The 25,349-nt window shown below is 34.1% G+C and overlaps 1 protein-coding gene across 3 annotated transcripts; it reads right to left on the bottom strand.

The window, feature by feature from the left end:
- Positions 1 to 1,499: 1,499 nt before the first annotated feature.
- CXADR (CXADR Ig-like cell adhesion molecule) lies at positions 1,500 to 25,243 on the bottom strand. 3 transcript variants are annotated; one of them, XM_032219460.1, is made up of 8 exons: positions 24,988 to 25,243; positions 15,892 to 16,052; positions 14,762 to 14,960; positions 13,123 to 13,278; positions 10,310 to 10,432; positions 10,048 to 10,186; positions 8,547 to 8,859; positions 1,500 to 1,701 (listed from the first exon to the last, which is right to left on the bottom strand). In XM_032219460.1, exons 1-7 carry the CDS (start codon positions 25,034 to 25,036, stop codon positions 8,592 to 8,594), a joined length of 1,095 nt encoding a protein of 364 aa, XP_032075351.1. In that variant the 5' UTR covers positions 25,037 to 25,243; the 3' UTR covers positions 1,500 to 1,701; positions 8,547 to 8,591. The 3 variants fall into 3 exon arrangements, with proteins under 3 accessions (XP_032075351.1, XP_032075352.1, XP_032075350.1); XM_032219461.1 differs by having other exon boundaries at positions 8,673 to 8,859; XM_032219459.1 differs by lacking the exon at positions 1,500 to 1,701 and having other exon boundaries at positions 8,493 to 8,859; positions 24,988 to 25,242.
- Between the last annotated feature and the right edge of the window lie 106 nt (positions 25,244 to 25,349).

Genomic DNA, 25,349 nt, shown 5'->3' with positions numbered 1-25,349 from the left:
AAGAATGATCAAGGAGAAGTGCATAGAACTGCAAAATTCAGGGTGTGGGTTCAGGTAAATTATCTGGGCACAGATTCTCCCAGCAGGTTTCTATGTATGAGAAAAATGATGGGCTAAGATTGGTAAGGAACTGCTACTTTGAGGATAAGCATTCTGAGACTTTACATGTACAAATGCAATATATAAAAACAAAACAATGTTCTGTATGAAGTAAAAATGACAGATATATTAAAAATCAGATTTCAAATAGAATAAAAATGACAGTATCTTGAACAATTGCAAGATTATTAGCTTTATTAACTATTATCAAGATTTTCATTTTGTTATGAATTATCAGTTCCCTTGATTGCCTCTAAATTTCTATTTTTGTGGTGTAAACACATTTCACATTACATTCCTAAAAACATAGTTTTTCAGCTTTTCACAATTCTTGATTCAGACGTTAAATTGTACTCTCAAGAATCATTTCCAAATAACAGATTTAAATACTGTATATTAAATTATAATTTACTTCCCTATTTTAGAAACTTATGCATGAAAAAAACCAAAGCAATTATCTCCATATAAAGTTTATTACATAGTTTTGTCAGGATTTTGCAAATGACATTAAATATTTCATTATAAATAATATAATTTTACTGATTCTGCTGATTCCTCTTGTAAGGAACCCCATTAAGAAGTATATATAGTTGATGTTAAAATAAAGCGACAAAAAACTAATAGGTGATTCAACCATGGCCTCCATTTAAAAGTAAAGAAAGATGAAGGATGCAAAACAAATAGGCCACATGGCACATGTTGATATTAAGTAGGGGCTTTTAAAAAAAATTAATTCACTTAAGGTTTATTTTAAAATTTGGAACATAAACATATGATCCGTAGCTTCTCATCAATTTGCAGAACAGATTTTATTATCAATAAATTACTTATCAATGTACATTAGCTATGGACGATTATAATGAAATGGAACCATTTATTGAATGGTTTGTGTAAAAAAAGTCATGAATATCTACCTATATGTTTTTCTTATTTTATGGTTTTATGATTTTGTATTGTATATTATAGTTTTTTAATTGCATTCAAATAATAAAAAAATAAGACATACCTTTAAAAAAAATCAGATCCATACAATTTTTAAAAGCATAAAAATATAATTTGAAAGGCAGAGTGTTAAATGATACTGATTGCCTCTAAAGTACATTAGAAAATGCATGTTTTACTCAATAAGTACTTGAACCAAAGCTATATTACTTACTATCTCCATTACATGTTAAATCAGCTGACTGTAAGAACAGTTCAATAATGAAACCAATCATACATTTCCATTTATTGGTTGTGTCCCAAGAAAGCAGGCAGCCATATGTCAGGAGTGCTTTAAAAGGGATTAGTGCACTAAGCAGAAGGTTCGATGGCCTAAATTGCTCCATTCAAGTAGGTAACTGCATGATCTTCAATCAATTTCATTTCTCTTTTCACATTTTCCATGTCTGGGACTCTTATAAAATTTTCAAGCAGTATACTTTTAAATATTTGAGAAGCAAATATTACCTATAGTAGATTTACTCTACCATTGTCTGCAGACATTAAAGCAGAATGATAAAACAGAGTACTTCATTTCCTTCATAATGTAAATTCATGATATATGATGTTTCTTCAACTTTATACCACTGTTATGTCACGCATCCCGCATGCATTTTCGAACTACAACAAAGAAAACATTAATGAATAAATGAATTTTAAAATTAAAGTATAAACAATTATTCTAAACTTTTAGCTGTAAATTGTTATTGCTAGATATTTTTAATCAGATTGTTAAATGAACAAACTCCCCATCTAATGAAACTAGCTGAATTTCTTAAAAATATTAATTATATTAATATAGGGTTTCACTGCTTCTATATAGTGTATTTAAACCAATTTGTTATTAAACACAAATGCTCTTTTTTTATCTCAGCTCTCTTATATTGGACATTTAATTTGATTTTAGTCAAATTCATTAATCCAATTCGTATTTTACAGAACAATGCACAATTTCCATGCCTGAAATAAAAATGAAGGTCTGGTGGTAAACATTAAGAAAACTGGCCAAAAAGTGTTCCCAAAACCAAGAAATTAATTAAGCTGGCAATTTATTTTCCTATAGCATTGTTTTTAATATATTTAGTTTATTCAAAAAGAGTTAAAATAAAAAAATGACAAAATATTAAAAATAAAAAAATAAAAAATTTATAAGACATTAAAAATTGTCTTAAAATAAAAGAAAAAAATACTAACACATATACACACCCATCTTTCCTAGTTGAATGCTGATTGATACAATACAACATGCCATGAAGCCTGGTATTCTACCAAAGAAAAAATTAACAAACTTATTGATCCAGCATATGAATAGGTAAAAACCCAGACCACTGGAACAAGCAATCAGCAAAAGAACCAACCAGCTGCTTAGAATTTAAATATAGCTCCAAATGAACCACCAAATGACCAACTGACAGTGGCACACTAGACATTTATAAGCTAAGGAGAATAGGGCAAAACAATCCTGCTGATGATATTACCTAGTCTGGTAACAAAACATTTGCAAACTAAATTGAAACAAGCTTGGAGAAGAAACCACTGCCAAAATCTAAAACCCAAGCTATAAATATTTTCTATTGTTTCAGAATACATCAGTGTTAATTTCCCACCCCTTGCAAAATAGGCGAAAAGTATTTTAAATTGTTAAAACAGTTTTTAAATTGTTAATGTTATCTACATACTATATTAATAAGAAAACAGTTAACAGGAAAAATAATAATAAACATATTATATAAAAGTATAAATGAAGAATTATTAATAGTAATAAAAGACAAAATTGAATTTCGAAACCCTGCTAACTGTTGTTGTAACCAATTTGTACAAAATTTACCATGGCTTGAGTCCCAAATATTCCCCAAAATTTAACCCTATTTGGTCCTGGATCAAAAATCCACTTTTAAAACCACTTATTATTAATTGCTGATTGATTTGAACAGAGTAGGTCCAATGTCCAAAACCAATTTATCCCCTCCCCCGAAAAAACCCAGACCAGATCATTCCCCAATTAAAATTAATAAATCCATTCCCCTCGCTACTTCACAGCCCTTAAAAAAGACCCATTTGCCAATTATCCATCCAGAGAATTCTCTGCTTAAAATTATATAAAAGCTTTCAAAAGGTATATGAAATCAATTTTGTAATTTCTAAGTCCTTGTTTCTCTGAATATTTTCTATAGTCTGTGTTATTTCTGAGTCCATATTTATTCCTTTTGTGGGTTTAAAGTATTTAGAGTAGTTTCTTCAGAACATTTTCTATAGTCTTTATGAGTTCATCAAATATTTCAGAAAAGTCAGCTAATGACTGCATGTTGCTAGGCATTCTCCCCCCCCCCACTCCTTTTCTATGTAATCTGATAGTTTATTGTTCAATGAAGTAGATATGTAGGAAATGAATAAAAAACAGAAAGGATATTTTCTGACTATTTTTACCCAAAGGCTTTTTGCAGGTTAATAAAATGCAGAATCCCTGCAGTGAATAGTCAATAATATATAATTCAAATATAAACACTTTTACCATTCAAAGGCACATGCATAAGGAAAAGCAGAAGTTGGTAAGAACAGCCAAATAAAGAGAGCAGCCAGACTTTCTGGCTACTCCCACAAGAAGCTGCAACTTTCAAGATTCCCGCTCTTGGCTGTGTATACAAGTTGTCTTGAGTTATTCTTAAGTGTACCCATTCAAATCCAGGGAGCAAGACTGTCAAAGAACCATGTATGTCTTACTCTTCTCTTTATATTTGTTTTAAAAAATTATGTTAGAAAATTTTTGCAATGAAAGAGCATGTAACATGCACTATATAACAATTTCTAATAAATTCACACAATTTTTTAAAAAGATGAAAATTGTATATTTCCAGCTCCATGAATATAAATAACAATCAAGCCCAACATCTTTGTTAATTTTGCCAAATTGTTTTTCTTTTGGCTTAATTATGCAAAGAAGAACTTACTTAATATGAACAAATTATCTTTTTAAAAGTATTTACAAAACAAAGAATCAATATTTTAATAAAATCACAATATGATTTACTAATATCTTTATTGCAAACATTATACCAGTAGTAAAACATTATACCAGTAATAAAACAAGTTCTTTCCACAATTTTCAGCGCTTTTAACTTTTAACAAAAATGTAGGGGGAAAAAATCATAAGTGGGTTCATCACAAAACCCAAAAGTTGTGATGGTGCCTCATAAGCGTTCTTCACAATTTGTTCCATTTACTGTGTTCCAGGGATGTGCTTTGATTTCCTCTTTAAATAAGCAACCCTTTTCTCCTACAGTATTCCAAAGCCACATAATTCCAGGAAATGGTGCATTTGGCTCTAAAAGTTGCCCGTTTTACATATGAAAAAATACATACTCTGTTAATGACATTGACATCTCCTGATTCAAAACCACAAAATATTCTGTACAGTACGTATATTTAAAAGATGTACTGTAAACAATTTACAGGGTCATAAAAATGGGTTAATTAACATTAACTAAATATAAAGCTAATGAACTTGTAACATAACATAACTGAACTCTCATGTATGTTATTTGACAGATTTGACACAGGCAATATGAATGTAAAACCTACATGTTCAAAAAGAATCTTAAGTTCATACATTAACATAAGCTAACAATCTATTAATATAAACCAATTAATCTACTTATTCAAAAGCTATTTTTAAAAAGGCAAAATAAATTTTAACATCATAATTAAAGATTGGTAATAGTTGCAGAACCTCTATTATCAATCTTACACTTACTACAAACGTAGCTACTGAAAAGGCTCATAAGGGTAGTGTGTGTAATAATCAACTGATCTCTTTTCCTACCAATAGCTTTTTATTGCTATATGTAAAATAGATTACTTTTTATTGAGCCCTGATACATCACAACTGAAACAGCCTCATGAAAAGCGATCTTTTACAAAATATGAATTAGGTTTTATCAAATGTAAATTACTTTCAATACCTTCTAGAAGTATAGAATAGTCCAACCCAAATCAATTCCTACTATATATACAAATACAACCAGACTATCCTACATTTAAATATGTAGAAATCATATTTTGCTGATAAACCATTGTATCTTTTTACTATTCATTTATTATTTTCATGAGAATGAGCAATGATAAAATTAAATGTTCCAGTATTTTTCAACAGTCAAATAGCTTTTTGCATTTTGTCTGAATTCTACTATTAAGTATAGACACTGAAGCAATCTACAACAGAATGACAGAAGTGTTCAAACTTAATTATTATTTAAACAATGTAGTCAAATTCTTGAGTGTAGTACTTCAGAGTACTCTATACCACACCATATGTTGATAATTCATTTCCAAATCCTTTGATTTTTTTTATGAAAGCATGTGAACACATGCAAAGAACTATTTTGTTATTGCAATAGTCACACCTTTTTAAAAACATCAATGTGCAAACATAATTAAAAAAAAACCTCACGCGTTTGACTAGACTGATTTCAGCAAGCCAGCTTTAAACACAAAAGTTAGGTTTAATCCAATATAAATTTAAGGGGAAGCCGCCTTCTTATTAAACCTTTGATTTTTATTATTATCTTACTATTCTATTTTAAAAAGCAAGAAGACAGGTTATAATAACAATAATTTAGTAGTGTTGTGCAGTGGGAGTTGCATGAGTAAGTTCGAACCCCATGACGGAATTATAAAAACAGTAAAGGAGACATTCTGAAATATAAAATTATGCAATGATTTAACCAGTATTTGGTAGAAAATATTGAACAATAAAGGAAATTGCAGTATTTTATCAAAAAATGCTTTTCAAGGTGCAAACAGAAATTTTATAGGAGAAATCTGACATACAATCAAATATAAAGTTTATTGAGCACATGTTTAAGGCAGACATAAACATTTATATCCAACAGTATCAAGAGACCTAAAAGACCTCGATATGTGAAGACTAATTCTTGTCTCCAGTATCTAAACTTAGTAATAATAGTGTGTGCACTTCAAAAACTGCTTATTATCTAATTCAATATATCATACTATCAGATCAGGTTCACTTAATAACTATCAAAGTTATTTGCACTATGTTGCATTACATTTAGAAATAAAAAACCTGCAAATTAAAACTAGGTAACAAACAATGTACTACAATTAAGAGTAACATATTACAGGTGGTTCTTGGTTTATGACCATTGAAAAAATGAATTTAAGACTGAGTTTAAGCTCACAGCAACACTCTCGCAAATGGATTAAAATTCAGGGGCTCAGCAATCCCCCCCCCATCTGTTTTTCATCAATCTATTACTTTTTGACCATACTGCACAATGGCACGGCTGGGGCTAAAGTAGAGGCCCATGACTTTCTGTAGTCTCAACCAGCTAACACCACTCCAGGCCTCTACCTCAGCCCCAGAACTTTCTTATCTTCCCCAAGTTTCATAAAAATGGATGCACTATTGGGAGAATAGCAAAAGTCCCATTCTTGCGATGCTTCAGACACCTCATTCTCCAAACCATACATGCCATTCCTTCTCCAAGCCACATATCCCATTCTAGTGACTCTTCAACAATTTTCTGGTCTTGCAAGAATGGATGTACTATTTGGAAAAGGAATGGCTGGCCAGTACTGCTTTGCAAGATAGCCAAAAGGCACAGATCAGGAGGAAATGGGCAGATGGGAAGAGATGAACGTCCCTGCAGTTATTAAGCTCTGCTTGTCCTGGTAGGATAGCTGAAGTTTCTCAGAATTCAGCACCATTTTGTCAAGCTACTGCATAGGGGTGGAGAAGCTGAGGATTCCAGCACCTTTGTACCACACTGCAGCTCTCCCCAAATTCCACGCAGCCTGCACCAGGCCTCCTCTTCTCTGTGGTACATGAGACTCTCTCCACTTAACAGCCCATAATTCAGGAGTGCTGAGATTACTAAGTGATGTGATCACATGATATATCGCTTTATGTCTGCATAACTTAGCAACTGAAATTCTGGTCCCAACTGTGATTGCAAGACAAGAAATTTCTATATACTAATTTGGGTTACTGCAAGAGAAGTTTAAATATTAATTCTTGATATCTTAATTTTTTAATTATTCATGTATATGAGAACCACAATTTCCCCCAAAAAAGTTATCAAGTATAAATATTTAAACTTCTCTTGCAGTAAATTTTTGAAATTATTCATGTGTACAAAAAGCATAAGAGTCAATTTGGTGAAATGGTTACAGCTAGAAACTGAGAGACAGTGAGTTCTAGCCCCACCTTAGGCACAAAGTCAACTGATGATCTTAGGCTAGTCACATTTTCTCAGCCCTAGGAAGGAGGCAACAGCTTTCTGAAAAACCTTGTCAAGAAAACTGCAGTCTCCAAGAATAGGACATGAAGAATGGGAAAAAGTCAGACAGAAACAAATTTTATAATTCATTGGGAGCAATTTCCTAATAAGAATTTATAACTTGTCACATATACATATAAACTACCAGCTTAAGCCAATATTCAGTTTTTGGTATTCCATTTTTTTATTGGTAATAAAAGCAGTAGAGGAATATAAATAGGATGAATTAATAAAAAAGTACTAAACGATAACACTGAGCATATTAATATAGTGGGGAAGCCCTCACCAGCTCTTGGGTTACAAAAAACATTACTACGAAAATGTAATTGTGCCAGTATATTTTATAAATTAAACTTAGGTATTCTGGTCTCATATGTAAAATCTATTTGCACAAATCTTTATTAAAAAATGGGAATTTCAAAATAGCAAGTAATCATTAATGATTCAATTCAGGAAATTACACTATCAGCTCATGTTTGTAGTTAATATGCTGACTAAATCCATTCAATATTATATATCTAGAAAGGAGCAGTTTAGAACAAGCAATATGCTGTAAGACTGGAGAGCAAGAGCGAGGAGAGTGTGTCTGAAAGGTCAGTAATTAGTAAATATGGTAAACATGTGCATTACTATAAGTAATAATGCATTTTAAATATTCAAAGTTTTTGAGAAAAGTTCTCCAAAATCAATATTACAAGAATGTAAGTCTCTATTTTCAGATTTGTGAACAGGAAAACTATCATTGTAACAGTTCTCATATAAACAGGTATCTATAACAATGTAAATACAAAATGCTTCATGTCATACAATCTGCTATAACTAATACATCAATAATTCATATTTGAATATTTATTTAGAAATCCCTACAAATGTGGATAACATTTTTTTCAATGCAAGCAGTCAAACTTAATGTTGAGCTAAGCACATACATCTTGATGGTCAAGAGTACAGATGAAACTCAAAAAATTAAGAATATCGTGCAAAAGTTCATTTATTTCAGTAATGCAACTTAAAAGGTGAAACTAATATATGATAGACTCATTACATGCAAAGTAAGATAGTTCAAGCCATGATATGTCATAATTGTGATGATTATGGCTTGCATGATATTCTAATTTTTCGAGTTTCATCTGTATTTTTAAATGTGTAGAACTGGAACAAACTAACCATCAATGTGGTAATGAACTGGTGAAACTTCAAATTAATGTCATGTTATACTATGGAACCATCTTTGCTTTGTGCTGGTATCATCACAGGAATAGCTCCCATTCTACTTAGATTAGGTGCAGCTACCTTTGGTGGATCAAAGTACTGGTTCTGAGAGGGAGCACGTTCAAAGTCTTCACTCGGCACTTTATTGTATTGAGTTTTGGTAAAACCATCCATATTAGATGGAGACATTGAGCCCAAAGATGATCGATTACTCCCTATGTAGCTGCGGGCTGTTGAGGCACGACTCTTTGGAGGAGGGACATCCTCTCTGAAAATAAAGTATATTTAAGAATTTACTTAAGAATCTTTAGAAACACTAAAAACCCATCAATACTTTTTATTTAATGAAGGGTACTAACACTACCGTAATAGCAGAATATTCATTTTCTCTATCACAGTGTTTCTAAAACTTTAAGATGAGTGAACTTTAATTTCCATAATCCTCTCGGAACTGATTTATTCTATCCTTAATTTTTTAGAATATTTTTGTCAAATAAATTATGTAACATAAACTTTTTTTAATCTACTAAAAATATCACTTATTCTAAGCTACATCCTTAAATAAATGTAAACAAATAATGCCCAGCAATGTAAGATGCATTTTATTTACTATTAATTAATTTTTTAAATTTATATGCCGCCCATCAGCCTGAGAATATGGCTCTGGTGGCAGAGTGCATTCTTTAACACAATTAGTATCTCCCAAGTTGCAGTTTTACTATTAAAAGAAAAAAAAATCAAGGTCAGGGAATAAGGGAAATGAAGAAAAAAGAAATATATAATTTCTTGAAGAATGGAAAGAATTGATGCATTAATATATATCCTGTTATGTTATATTTTAATATTTTAAAATGCTAATATTTATATACAAAAATTGTACATTGAGCATTCCCTTTTTTTGCTATATTAAGAATAATAATTTACGACATTTCTTGTTTCAGCTAACAAATTGACTTTGAAGAACTGCTTTTCAATGCTAGGGCAAATATCAGTATCTATAAGATATTCTATTGGCTTATGAAGCCAAAGCATGCTTATTAATTTTTCTGACTGATACCATTTTACCAAAGCAAATAAAATCATCTATTAATTATTGCATCTAAAAGGTGCCAACCTTTTTGGTTGATTAAATGTTCTTTTAGATTTTGTTTAGTTTTAGAATAATTAATATTTCTATTATTATTGCTATTGTTTCTTTATATTGAATTACATGCAATAGATTTTACCTTCTTAATCAAGTTTAATTTTTCAAACATTGTAATATTTATTTTGTCATTTATAAAACAAAATCTCACTAGGCCCATTCCAATATCTTCCCACTTTTCTTTATAAACTTGTGAATTTGTCTATTGTTATTTGGCTGCTATTTTTGTGGCTAAAATCAGGTAAATCAATATTTCTAGAAGTTAACATTTTTTGAAATGAATTTTTGAAATATTTAATCAAAATGCCGCACCTGATATCATGATGTACTTCTTTTTCATATTTTGTGTCTCTTCGTTTCTTATAGCAACAGAAAATGATGAAAGCTATTAAGCTGAGTGCCAGAAGAGTTCCTATAACTGCTCCAGCAATAGTACCAGCTCTATCTATAGCTAAAATAAAATGTAAAAAAAAACCTTATGTCAGATAGCAGAAATTAATTTTGCAGTTATAACAACAACTATTTACCTAATGTCTATTTTTATTACTTTACTTGCCTGTTGACTAATACTTACGGGGTGTAATAGTCAGTATGACAGAACATTCATCTCTGCCGACCTTATTGTAAGCCAAACATGTGTAAGTACCAGAATAGGTCTGAGAGGCATTTTTCACAAATAAGTCACCTGTATTTTCATCTGTAAATATTTAAGGTATTTGTTAGAATGTTTGCATCAATATATAGAATACAAACAATAACTTAATACATTATTTCATATAATGTCACTTTATTACTTAAATCTAGCATATTTATTGATCTAAATCTACAACTAATACAAAGCATTAGAATCATTTTGGAAATGAGAGTAAATAAGCACTTCTACAGATGAACACTTTTTCTGTCATCAGACTAGTCACAAATCATATACATTTTAAGGAAGACATAGATTTTCTGATGAAGAAACTAAATGACTGTTATCACCATACAAAATTATTAGTAATGTGTGAATTCTTCAAATAAGACAATTCATAATACATGAGAAGTTTGTTCAATGCACTATTTTGAGATTGTTAGAGCAACCATGTTTTTTGCAAGGCTACTCCTCCCTGCCGAAATCTGCTTAGCATTCTGAGGCAAGTCTAGATTGAATAAGTACTATCACCTACCGAGAAGACTTCATGAAATATTATAATTACCTCAAGAGTCTTAGAGAATTATCCCCATTTAAGATTAAAAATGTATATAAAGATTCTTACACAAGGTTGTGCAAATTCACTTGATCAAGGAACTGAAGCAAAGCAACTTATTAAAGCTGGCAGTTTCCAAATTGGCGTTTTTGGCTGGCTTCAAAACTAGTCTAAGAATTCCTCAATATTTCTTAGAACTTTTCTGTACTTACTCTCAATAGGGAATAGCCTAATTGGTATAAACACTGTGTGCACTATTATTAGGCAAGTGATTATTTTGACCATATCATTTTTATGGATATTTTCCACCTCCAAGCTGTATAAACTTGAATGCTTAGTATCCTCATAAGCATAGCAGGTGATGTGTATTTGTATAATGAGAGGGCGTAGCCTAAGGAGATCAATACCCTATATCAAGGTGTGCATAATTATTAGGCAGCTTCTTTTCCTCATGCAAAATGGATTAAAAAAGAGTGTTAACTGACTGTTTTGAAGTCAAAACTTGTAAAAAGTCTTTCAGAGGGCAGCACTCTTGAAATTGCTAAGATATTGGAGCGTGATCACAAAACCATCAAAGATAGTCAACAGGGTTGCAAGAAACATGTTGAGAAAAAGAGATGTACCTTAACTGCCAAAAATTTGAGACTCAAACATGAAGCTACCAGGAACCCATTAACCTCCAGTGTTATCATATTTCAGAACTGCAACCTATCTGGAGTGCCCAGAAGTACAAGGTGTTCAGTGCTCAAAGACATGGCCAAGGTAGGGAAGGTTGAAATCCAACCACCACTGAACAAGACACATAAATTGAAACGGCAAGAGTGCGCCAAGAAATACCTGAATACAGATTTTTCAAAGGTTTTATGGACTGATGAGAGTGAATCTTGATGGATCAGGTGGATGAGCCAGTGTCTGGCTCAGTAACAGGCACAAAGCTCCACTTCGACTCAGATGCCAGCAAGGTGGAGGTGGGGTGTGGTATGGGCTGGTATTATGAAACATGAATGCTAATATTTATATACAAAAAGTTGGACCTTTTCAGGTTAAAGAGAGACTCAAAATTAACTCCCAAACCTACTGCCAGTTTTTAGAAGAAACTTTCTTCAAGCAATGGTACAGGAAAAAGTTCGCATCTTTCAAGAATTTTATGCAGGACAATGCTCCATTGCTAGCCAGTAAATGCCTTAAAGGTGAAAGAATAATGACATGGTCCCCATCCTCACCTCACCTAAACCTTATTAAGTACTTGTGGGCCCTTCTTAAATGGGAGATTTATGGTAAAGGAAAACAGTATACCTCTCTGAACAGTGTCTGGGAGGCTGTGGTTACTGCTGCACAAAAAGTTGATCATCAACAGATCAAGAACTGACAGACTCCATGAATGGGAAGGCTTATGGCTGTTATTGAAAAGAAGGGTGGCTATATTGGTCCCAGATTTTTTTTTGAATTGTCAGAAATGTTTATTTGTAAATTTTGAATTGTTTGTTGTTTTTTCTTACTTTAACAGACAAAAATAAATGAGATGGGAAAATTTTCATTTTTCATTTAGTTGCATAATTCTGTGCACTAACAGTTGCCCAATAATTGTGCACACATAGATATTCTCCTAAGAAAGTCATTACCTCACTTTTACTTTCTTAAATATTCAAGTTTGAGGTTTATTAATATTTTGGATTGACCGAGAGCGCTGTAGTTGTTCAATAATACAATTAATCCTCCAAAATACAGCTTGCCTAACAATTGTGCACACAGTGCATATTTTGGATAGTAATACTGTATGTACATTTTGCTCATGCTCCCTTTCTACTACCAAATGTTTTATTCATACAAATTAATTTTAATTAACCATTTGCCATTTAGGAACAAAACAAATATTCCATCCTGAACCTTTCTACATCAATCCTTCCAAAAGAATATGAGCAACAGTAAACAGTAGGGAACAATGCCATAGCTTTGTTTCCTTCAGCTAAATTTTAGTCTATTTTCCCTTTTCAACTAGTTTCAAGAACTTAAAAGTCTGATGATATACCACTGAGAAATATTTTGGACAATTACATGGTAAATAAAATATGTTACAACAACATAAATTAAACAAAATGATTTTCTTATATCTCAAAGTTATATCTAAAATTAATTTAGCATTTGAAGACAATAAAACAGTCCTTTCTATGAAAAATATATTAATAACATAAAAGCATACTTGGTAACGCTGTTGCTGGAAGTTCTTGTGAACCAGTAGTTTTTGTCCAGGAGTACACTATGATGGGAGAGCCTTGTTGGGATTTACATTTCAGAGTAAGATCACTTCCAATCTCCTGTGATCCCTCAATGTGGCATTTAGTCTTTATGGGTTTTTCTAATAAATAAAGAATCTAATGTAAATTTTAATTAGGATTAAATGAATTGGCATTTGCTTGTAATCCAGAAATATTTTGTATATCCAGGAGATTTTAACAGGCTATTAATCAGCAATTTGCCTTAGCAAATCCAAATCCAAAACAATATCACATATATGCATATTAACCCTAAAACCATACTCTTTTCTCAGTTCACAATAATCCTGTAAGTGCCTCATTAGCTCAAGCATGCCTCATTAGCTCAAGCTGTTATGCTAATCTGTGAGTCAAGGAAAAGTTTCAAACTTTAGAAGATAACAACCCACAATCTTGCTGAAATATCTGTTTCACTTCAGATGGTTAACAACTAACCATTCCAAGTTACAACTATTCTACAAGCTTTGATCTGCAATATCACAATAAATGATATGTTATATAATTTCTAATGATATGAATTACCATGACAATAGTATATCAGAACCAGTGGATATTGGCTTAGGTTAAATGAAATCAAGATTTAAACTCCTTTAGCCATGGAAGCCAACTGGCTGACTTTTGACCAGTTATTCTCGGGTCAATGGTTCTCAACTTTTCTTCATCATAGATCCCCTTTAAGTACCTTATAGAAATTTAGCACCCACCTCTCTCCTAGAAGAATGAAATATTTTAGGAAATATTTAAAAAGGCAGAATATTATATCTGCCTGGATGATAAAAGAAGAAATATATTTTAAAGCTCCCTGCCCCCAGCAGATATTTGGTGCCCATTAAAAAAGACTGTGCCAGCCTATCTACAAGACAAAAGACCTCCAGCTCCAGGGTGATGGGATTAAGACATAACCCTCCAGGACATAATAGGATTAACCTATCTAGCAGCAGAGCTCACCACATGGCACAATCACTCAGGACACTGCATCACCCAGCAAGCTTCAACCAATCCTGGGGCTCAAGACAACCTACAAAGTTAGCTATGACCCCCTACAACAGCCAATAGAATATATGTTCTTGCACAGGAACAAGAAGTTCAAGTGCAAAGCCCACAAGAGGGTATAAATACCCCCCTCTCTCAACTCCATGTGTTCATCTGCACTAGGACCATGTGCTTGATGGTTCTGCTTCATTAGAAAACATCTTTCCAGTCAGCATCCATGTTTTCAGTGTCCTTCTCCCCACTTGGAACTGAACCAGATGGATATTTCTTCCATCAACCTATTGTGACCACAGCCCATGGCCACGGAGCATCAAGATTTAACTGAAGATTTAAAGCAGTAGACTGTGCCAAGCCTTTACAGACCCCCCTGTGACATCACAGCCTTCCAGGGGTCTGCGGACCACAGGTTGAGAACCACTGTCTTAGGTTATTCTACCCCAACCAAGGGGTAGAAAAACCTAGGATAAAATTAAGAAGTCTACTTTGCATGTCAATTTGAACTCCTAGAGTAAATGCATGAAATAATAAATGTATTATTACATTTACAAAAAAGGCAAACCATAAATATCTTACCAAGTACTATCAAATGGACTCTATGAGTTTCAATACTAGGAAGCTTCTTCACTTTACATTGGTATATACCAGTATCTTCTGTTTTTAAATTTAAGATATCAATGCTTGCATTTCCAGATGCTGGATTTTGTTTAGCAAATTGTACTCGTCCCATCAAAAGATATTGATCATAAATTTTGCCTTCATTATATATGATAACCTGAATGGAAAAAAAGAAGATTCATTAAGCTACAGTGGTGCTTAAAAGTTTGTGAAGTCTTTTGAATTTCACAAATTTCTGCATAAATATGGCCTAAAACATGATCTGTTCTCCACATAAGTTCTTAAATTAGATGAAGAGTGCCCTGTCAAAAATATACTTGTTAATTAGTTATTGAAGAAAATGGTCCAAAGCATATTTCTGTGTAGCAAAAGTATGTGAATATCTAGGATTATCAATTCATTTAAAGGAGAAATGTCAAGTGTTTTAATCAATAAAAAAATAACCAGCCGTATGGGAGGTCCTGAATAATTTAAAGAACAAAGTAATTCTGGATATTCACTATCAAAGTCTGATCTGCACAACAGGGTGGTGTCTCCACAAGACTTGCATCATGCTTGGTAGCCAACTGAGAGTAAATCCAAGCGATTTTATCTGCTAGATGCCTGGAGAATTCTTCCATATGGTCCTGCAGGTTGATCTTTGGGTCACCCTTTCCAATAAGAGTCCATGTATAAACAAGGCCGCTGTTTAGGACGCATTCAGTGGATGCAATAAGACCAGAAAAATATTGATACTTTGCCACTTTTACTGTCACAAGGTAAACCTTAACTGTGGCCTTAACATGTGCTTAGTCAAGTTCATTCTTTGTTTTCTTCCAATGGTACTCTAGGGTCTTTTGAACGTTTTAAGTTTATTATGTTTTTTACTCATTTGTTTAACTGCGTTTTCTTTACCTACTTTTAGGACTTGTGTGACAAACAGAACACATTCTAAACCACTGTGTGTCTTAGCTATAAATAATCTGTTCAATATACTTCTCCAAAGTGCCCTAGAGAAGGATACAGTATTCTCATTAAGAATTTAATTTACAATGCACACAGCCTAAATTCAAAATGAATATTATATCTACACGATGATTTCTACTTACTGGTTCTTCCCCTTTTGGTGGAAAAATGCTCCATTCAATTTCAACTGGGGTTTCATCTGCTGTAGTGAGAGTAAATGTGCACAACAGTGTAACTTTATCTCCTTGAGCTTTTGTAACCATAGTCTGTTCTGTCGATGTTATTGTTACACCTTCAATTAGATCTAGGAAAAGTATTATGAAATCAAGTATATATGATTCAATATCTTAAAAGTTAAAGACAACATCTTAAAAACACATGTATCATTGAAACATTTTTATAGCAAGTGTTTGATTCTTTAGATAACTAGAGGAATCAATTGATTTTATAATCCTCATTTGCACATTATGCTCAAAAGGACTATGTATTTTATAGAAAAGATTATTACAAGGGGGGGGGAGAGGAAGAGAAGGAGGGAGGAAGGGTTAGAGTGGATCATTTCCAGCACCAGAATGTTCAAACACCCAAAACCACTCAGTCTTCCTTGGGTTAAACCAAAGCCTAGTCTGCAACATCCAGACTCTCACATGACCAGACGTCTGCGTCATCACTGTAGTGGTCAGGCCTAAGATGTAAAACTGAGTATAATCAGCACACTGAAGCAAGTCAATTTCATTATATAATACATTTCAACATATGGTTTAAAGATGGGAGAAATGTTTTAGAGGAATTTGAAGAAAACACTAAAGTTTGTGTTCCTTGATATATATTATGAATAAAAAAGTCCAAAATCATTTAATATTTAAATTTAACCAACAAAAATCTTAATAAATTAAGTACATTTACCTCTATGTACAAGTAGTCCTCAACTTACTATGACATTTATTTAATGACCAAAAGTACAACAGCAATGAAAAATATGATTTTCATTACAGGGGACAATAATGACAGACTTAAATGTTAAAAAATGAAACACTAATACTTATAAGAAATACTTAGGGTAATAACTAATGCAAGAAATAAGAAATCTAATCTTCCTTTCCAACATTATTCTCATTTCTATCCTTTTCCTTACAATTACAATATTTCCCATATACTGAGTGGTTTGCGAATATAAAGACCTTTAAAATAAATAGTAAGTTCTCTTTATATAAGGTCATTTTAAACTTGGATTACTCTTCTTAAGGGGGAAAAATTCTGGAACACTACAGTATTTACTGCTCCTGTTTTCAAGTGTCTCTAGGCATTTACTGATATCTGAATAAAATTAGTTGCTGCCTGTGGATCCTTTTTTACTTGAACTTTTATTGAACTAAACTGACACCTTTGGAAGTACTAAATTATATAAAAAAATATTTTTAGACACTTTCAAGGGCCAGTAACATGTCCTAGACACTGAATAAGAGAAATGTATCTGAGATTATTAAACAGAAGTGCTATTGTTAGTATAATATAAATATTATTAACATTAAAAACTAAGTACCATTTTCCAGAAAATAGGACCTAGCCCAAACATAAGCCCTAGCCTGTTTTTTAAGTGTGCGGCTAATATAAATCCTACTGCAAAAATAAGCCCTAGGGAATGGGTAGGCATGGCCAGCATAAGAGTCGGTGAGAGTGTGTGGGCCAATAGTGTACAGCAGCCACTGCAGCCACACAGGTGATTTTATTATTTGTCCAAGCAGCAGGCAGAGCCAGAGGTGGGAGAGGCACACTATCTAGACGTATCACACGGGCCATGGGAAAACCGAGATTGGTGGGCTGGAGCAGCAGATGGCCACAGGAAGCTTGTCTTTGTTCAGCAGCACTGCCCACAGATGGAGGAAGAGGCATGGGGGATAAGGCAGGCAATCCAGACGTGCCATGTGGACTCTGGGAAAGCCAAGAGGTGGGTTGGAATGGGTGGTCGGCCACAGGCGGATCATCTTCACATCTCTTGGCTTGCCTGTGCCTGCACAGTGTGTTGGAATTGCCTGCCTTCCACCCCACGCCCCTGCCTTCGTTTGCTGCTGGTGCCGCCGTGCAAAGACAAGCCTCTTGCTATGGCCTGACTCTGTTTTCCCGCAGCCTGCACACGCTCTGCCTCCTCCTCCCACGCCTCTGCCTCCATCTGTTGCTTGGACATGGAATCAACTCACCTGTGCGGACTGTGCAGCCCCAGTATCTGGCTGCTGATGCTGCCAGATACCATCAGTCTTTGTGCGCCCATGTGGGCACATCACCGTGAAAGCGTGTTTCCCCGAAATTGGAGCCCCACAAAATATAAGATTGGGTCTTATTTTCCAGAAAACACGGTGTATACCCTAACCCTGTATATATCTCTATATAAAATGCTATTAAATAATATAACTATTTTATCATCAAAATATTGTAACAATAATTTGGATAATTGGGTGTCATTTAAACTGAGTATTTGGGTAAAATTATATACCTACAGATATGTGATATCTCTCTCTCTCTTTTTTTTTTACAAAATGTGTTTTCAGAAACAATGCAATGTTTCAGAGGTTTATATTCACATACTGGTTTTGATGTTTTATTTCCCCTTTTATTATTGTTAACTATCTTAAATATTAATAATTTAATTCTACGATAACATTAAAGCATTATTCTGGTAATTATTAGTATACCTATATGGGAGCTGTAATTTTTTGTGGGCTTCCTTTATCTTCACTGATAAAACAAAACATTAAACCTAACCTCTGCTTTAGTTGTGTTTAAAGAACTGGCAAAATTTAAAGCAAAAACAAAACAATAAAAATTCAAAATACAAACTGAAATTAGTGATGAAATCACCTTAAAAAAACCTAGCAAGAGAACTGTTTCTTTTCAGATTTTTAAAAAGAAATAAAGTGAAGACCAAACAGTTTGTAGAAGAATTGTGACCCATGATTTGGGAGGAAAGGTGAAGTCCCTCTTTCACACATCATCCAAATGAGCTTCTGCTAGTGGGATACATTCAAAAAGTCTTCCACTGCAGATTTGTATAGTATTATAAAGAGAGAATCCTTTAGATATTCAAGTCCAAAGCTGCTTAGTATTTTTGATATGAATGTCCACATGATATACTGTATATGATAAGCAACTAACAATTCAGTAAAGGCATAATGCAATCTCTTTAGTTTCATTATGTGATACCTAACTGCTGTATTTGAACTAATAGCAAACTTTCAAGTATTAACCCATTTAGAACTCACTGCAGCAGTCAAAACAGAACTGAAATACAGCTCTGTCCAATATGACTAGCTAAGGATAAGATGCAGCTGATGAAGGCAGATATATTACACAAACCCATTATAGAAAATAGTACAAACCTGTCCTCCAAATCTTAAACCTCAATCCTTATCACATTTCCTATACAGTATATCAATAGCACTTCAGACCTGTCTGAATTTAATTACCCACTATTCTCATACATGATAAGTCAACAAATAACGTATTTCAGTGGTTACTTTCCTAACCATGCTTTCTGGATGTGGCCCAACAGGAAAGGCAGGGCAGATGAAAGCAGGGCAGAAGAATAGTTTTGGAATGGGAGGAATACTGGCTCGTGTCTCATCACTAATTAGACCAGTACAGTATGCTCTATACTGTATACACTGAAATTCATGTATACACACTCAGTATATCTACTCTAAAATACAAAGATCTTGTTGCTGGCTGATGCTTGTCCTTACAAGTCTATTACCCCAGTGCTCGTGGGGTTACAGTGGATATAGAAGGTTTACATACCTCTATTAAAATGCTAGGTTTTGAGATGTGAAAAAATCAGACAAAAGTAAATCACTTCAGATTTTCTTCTACCTTTAATATAGCATATCAGCTGCACTTATTTAAGTCTAAAATATATGACACCAGAAGATGAGACCCTCAAGTTGGAAGGTGTCCATACGCTACTGAGGAACAGCAGACGACAATTAGAAATAGCTCCAGAAAAAGTGAAATGGCTGAAACTGAAAAGAAGCTCAGCTGTGGATGTGTCTGATGCTGAAAGGAAAGTCCAATGCTGTATAGAGCAATAATGCATAAGAACCTGGAATGTAAGATCAATGAATCAAAATAAGTTAATGTCATCAAACATGAGATGGCAAGATTGAAGATCAACATCTTGGGAATCAGTAAACTAAAGTGGGAATGGACAAATTTAATTCAAATTCCCATTAGATCTATTACTGTAGGCAAGAATCCCATAAAAGAAATGGATAGTCATAGTCAATAAAAGAGTAGGAAAAGCAGTGCTCGAGTAAAATCTCAAAAATAATAGAATGATCTTAGTTCGAAGGCAAGGCAAATGATTCAACATCACAGTAATCCTTGCGTATGCCCCAACCACTAATACCAAAGAAGCTTAAGTTGACTGGTTCTATGAAGAATGACAATACCTTCTAGAACAGGGGTGTCAAACTGGCGGCCTGCAGGTCAAATACATCACATGCAGACCACAGCTACCAAGCTCCGCAAAGGAGAAAAACATCACAAAATGTCATGTAACGGCAATGTGACACTGCAAATTTGACGCCAATGTTCTAGAACGAACAACAAAAAGATGTCCTTTTCATCACAGGGGATTGGAATATTAAATTAGGATGTCAAAAAATAACCAAAACAGGCAAGTTTGTTGTTGGACTACAAAATGAAACAGGTCAAGACTTATAGTTTTGTCAGGCTACTCACAGCAAACATTTTTTTCCAACAGCCCAAGTGACTCTAGAGATGAACAACATTAGCTGCAAGTACACAAGGACTTCCAAACTGCACACCACTCATGAATGAAGAAGTGCTCACTTTATCCAAGATCAAGCATTAAAATATTTCAAAATTTACTCTGCTAGTCTAACAATTCTAACAATTCCGTTTTTCCCATGAGTAAACCAGTATCACATAAAAGATACAAAACAATATTCTGTTGCTCCTCAGCAACAAATAGTCTCTTCAAATAGGAGTGGCTAAATACCTAAATACATTATTATTTATTAAATGTATGTTCCACCTCTCTCATTGATAAGGTGACTATTAGAATATTAGTAGCTAGTGATGTATTTTTATCCAAATATGTGATCATCTCTTGAAGCAATATACTCTATAAATTGTGTGCTAGCAAATGATGTACCAATACTGTATTACTTTCTTGAAGCTCCTGCAATTAATTTCATTGGATTATCAATTTTTAGTATTAAGAGGATATAAAACTTCATAATTTTTTTCAGACATTGGTGATTTTATAAATCCTTACTACAGGAATAGATAAATTTCTGCCAAGGTTGCACACCTTTTGAAGTAATAACTCCAATAGCATAATATAGTATAGAAAATCAAAGCCAAAAATTCTCATTTCTTCTCCCTGCTTTAACCAGTACAGGTAGTCCTTGACCACAACAGGTCAATTAATGACTGTTTACAGTTATAATGGCAATGAAAAAAGTGACATAACCATTTTTCACACTTACAACCATTGTAGCATCCCCATAGTCATGGGATCAAAATTTAGACACTTGACAACCGACTCATATTTATGATGGTTGCAGTGCCCTGTGATCACCTACCACATCCTTCTGACAAGCAAAGTGAATGGGTGTCAAATTCACTTAACAACTGTATTAATGAACAACTGCAGTGACCCACTTAAAAACTGTGGCAGGAAAAGTTGTAAAATGGGGCAAAATTCACTTAACAACTGTCTCACTTAGCAACAGAAATTTTGGGCTCAATTGTGGTCATCAGCCAAAACTACCTGTAGCTGCAATAGGGAGAAAAGGCTATTCTTAAAGGAGATTAAACTGTTGTTGGTAGGAGCTTCATAAATTTGAATGGGTGCAGATTCTGACAAATGCCATAATATGTAGTTCTGATGCTAGTACCCCTTCACATACTACAGTATCTCCCTTCTAATCACTTTTTTCCTACTTTCTGAATAGCTCTGTGACAAGAAAGATCGTCGTTCATTTTAAATCTCTCTGTACCTGCCAAAGAACAAGAAAGGAAGTTATCCTCTTCTGTGGCATTTTTATTTTGACATACGTGATGTCACTAGTGATCAGATTAGCGATTAAATCAGTACAGTAGGAGAAAAAGAATCTGTTTACCATTATCCCATACTTAAGGTAAGTATTTGCAGTATTAAACTTCAAAATATAGAAAATGTACTGGTGCTTCCGCATTGTGGTTATTTCATCTGTCCTTCCTTCCTGCACATAATTCCTTCTCTTATTTATGTCATTATATGTCTGATACGTTTTTCACTTGACCCTAGCTATGATTTTGCTTGCTTTTACATTTTTTTCTTTTACTTCATTTATTTTTAATTATACCATTTTCTGTAACCGGAATTTAAATATTATGCACCAGCCAAAGGTCAATTCAACCAGGTGGAGCTTAACTTACAACTGTTCATTTAACATTAGTTCAAAGTTATGATGGCTTTGATAAAAGTGATCTACAATCACCTACTGTCAATCCACTCTGGCAGTCATAATTACTAGTGATCACAATTTGAGCAATTGGCAAGTAACTCACATTTACAACCTGTTGCACATCCTGAAGTCATGTGATCATAATTTAGCAAAAAAGACACCCATTCAGAAAGCTGAACCACTTAACAACTGTCATGATTCACTTTATGACAATTGTAAAAAATGATTTAAAATCAAATGTGACTCAGCTTATGATCGCAATGACTTATGATGGAAATTCCAGTCCCAACTCTGGTAGTTAGTTGAGGACTATCCTTATTTTTGAATATTTTTGAATATTTTTGAAACCCTTAGATTGAGTTTAAAAAGTGGTACCTTTTAACTAGTCTGAAGTTATTAAAACAAAACTTTTGAACATGCATAATTACAAGTTTTAAAAGTGTACATTTACAGATGTTTCAGCTTTAGAATTTTGTGACTGGGTGGCAAGCAAAAGGAAGATTGACAGGATCATTTCTACAGGACACATCTCCTGTACATATATGTGGTTCTGCCAAGTTTACACGGCTAAAGTTGCCTGCTCAGATTCTATAAGATGTTCAGAATTATTTTATAGTTATTGTTACAAGGCAAAATTTGTATTTTTAAATTGTTAATGTTTTGGGATACTTTTTGTGAATCATAATTAGTTCTTTAACATCTGAGGAAATAGCTGTTTGAATTTCCTATTTCAGTAGTTTGTATTTAAAAGTGAACATGATATACAGACATGGATATGTACACAAAATATTGCTTGATGACCCAAAAGAATTTTTATCCTATGAGTAATGTTGCAAAACTATGACATCAACAGTGGCATAAAATATCTGGACAGGAAACAAAGACCTGGAAAGTGCTGAAAAGCTTTTAGTTTCCCTAGCTTTTAACCTCACAGGTGTTGGTATAAATTGAATTCTAACTGTGTGCAGTTTGATACTTGTATCTTGAACACAGGAAATAATTATAGCAAGACAGCAGTTTGGTGACGTTAAATGATTTAAATCCTATTATAATTCAACTTTATGAAGAGAATCCTTCATAAAGATCTGTGTATTTTTTTAAAAAAAAATTGTAAACCCAAAGTCTGTTTCTGGAAGTTGGATGGCATACAAATTTAATTTAAAAATGTTGTGTTGGAGAACACCTGAAAATATGTTCTAAATAACCAACACATTTGTATATCCTAAGCTTAATACTTGCTACATAAAACTTTCAGGATCTAGCATAATATTTAAGCAAATGTCTTCTTGTTTTACCTGTACTTCTAGTTGTTATTGTACAAGAATACATATTTGAATAAGGTTACTTACTAATTTTAATTTAGGTTATCACCTTAATTTTATTTTTCTCAATGTGGGTCTAAAATGGCAGGTAAGGATAAATTTGTCCAATCATAAACATCTGAGTATAGTCTGCAGCATGATTTCTAAACTAATTATACCTGAGATGGGTATAATTAAAAACTATACCCATTTCAAACACATATTAAGGACAAATACTTCCAGAGTTTAAAAAGTACTTTATGTAGTTATTTGGATTCTTTCTAACATTTTTTTCTGGAAGGCATTTTACAAAAATATATGTAAAAACATGCCCTATAAAAGCTCCTAGCGGCTGTATCTTTAGTGACTAGTGTTAAAGATATAAAAGACTTAAGGTTTAAAGAATACACTTTGCAATTCTACAGCCCTGAACTTGTCAATTAGAAGCCCTAAGTTCAATACAGGCTGGTCTGAAATGGGTGAGGTGTATCTATTTCTAATAACTCTCCTCTGTTCTACATTTAGTAAAGCTACAAAACTTAAGTTTCAAAAAAGCAAATGAGTCTAAATTGGGCGACAACGGATATCCTTAAATGTTCTTTTCGCACTTTTGCAAAGGTAGTGAGAAGCCTTGCTTTGAAGCAAAACAAGGCCACGTTCTGATCAAAAAGAGACTGTTAGAAAAGCTTTTGTTTCATTTAGAATTACATCAGGGCAGCTTATTTGGAAATAATTTGGCAGTACCTGCCTCATATCACACGGATTTATGGAGTAAAGATCATGAGGGTGGTTAAAACTTGTGAAAGGTTTTTTTTTTAAACAAGTGTAATTGTAAGCGCTTCTCTTAAAAACATGCTTTGCTCTTACATCTTTCAATTCAATTCTTCGCCTGGCTCACTACTTGAGAGGGCGAAGGACTTTGTTACTGGGCGTAGGGAAGGGTAGTAGTTACGCGAGTCCAGAGCTCACAACAATGCCTCCGGTGAATCACCAGAGAGTGAAATCCTGATACCTCCTGCTCGCCCCACCCCCCCAGAGGGTAAGATTTCACCAAAAGAAAGAGGCCGACATACTAGTGGTTTTTTAAAAAACTAACCTAGGGAAGAGAACCGCTAAGAGTTTTTTTTTTTTAAGGACTCAGTAGTAGGCAAAAAAAAAAAGAAAGGCGCGTTTCTTTTCTCTCCCTCTCACGCCTCTTCGGAGCCTTTTCTCAACCGATCCCTCCCGCGAAACCCCAACAATACAGGAGCCACAGAGTCATTTCGCAACGCGATCCATCCAAGCTCCAGTCCCTTTAACTCGTAGCCTTTGTTTTCCCATCTCCCGGGGAGAGTTTGGCGAAAGAAACGCTGGGCAACCGAGGGTGGCGGGAGAAGAGGGGGATGGGGCAAAGGCGGTTGGGGTGGGCAAACGGAGGGCGGGGGTGGGTGGGGGATTTCTGCTCTTCCTCGCTGATTTCTAGCCTTACCTGCGCAAAGAAACGTTATAGCCCAGAAGAGCGGCAGCAGCGATGCCATGGCGGGGAGAGCGAGAGAGAGAGCGAGAGAGAACAGTCGCCGGCGGCCAGAGGAAAAGGAGCGACTCTCGAGCGAATTCCCAACGGACAGTCGCCGGCTCGCGCCGCCCTCCTCTGTCCCCTCGCAGCCCAGCAGGTGAAACGACCGTCACTTCCGCCCGGCCACAGCCCTGCTTGGTGCTCCGCTGGAGTTGCCCGACGCTAAGGGCAGCCGAAATCCGAGAGAAAGGCGCTGACCTCTCCTCTTCGCTTACTTAGTTGATCACTCACGCTAAGCAGAAACTCCCAGCAATACAGGCTCCGGGAAATTGCAA

Source organism: Thamnophis elegans, chromosome 6 (genome assembly GCF_009769535.1).
Source record: "Thamnophis elegans isolate rThaEle1 chromosome 6, rThaEle1.pri, whole genome shotgun sequence".
Lineage (NCBI taxonomy): Eukaryota > Metazoa > Chordata > Lepidosauria > Squamata > Colubridae > Thamnophis > Thamnophis elegans.
The sequence above is the reverse complement of the archived record's forward strand: the minus strand, read 5'-3'. Positions and strand labels throughout refer to the sequence as shown.

Coding starts and splice junctions, on each gene's coding strand:
- CXADR (XM_032219460.1), bottom strand. CDS start 25,036: ATGGCATCGCTGCTGCCGCTCTTCTGGGCTATAACGTTTCTTTGCGCA. Junction 16,053..24,987: donor TATAACGTTTCTTTGCGCAG/GTAAGGCTAGAA, acceptor TACTTTTCCTAG/ATCTAATTGAAGGTGTAACA. Junction 13,279..14,761: donor AGTCCATTTGATAGTACTTG/GTAAGATATTTA, acceptor TTTATTTATTAG/AAAAACCCATAAAGACTAAA.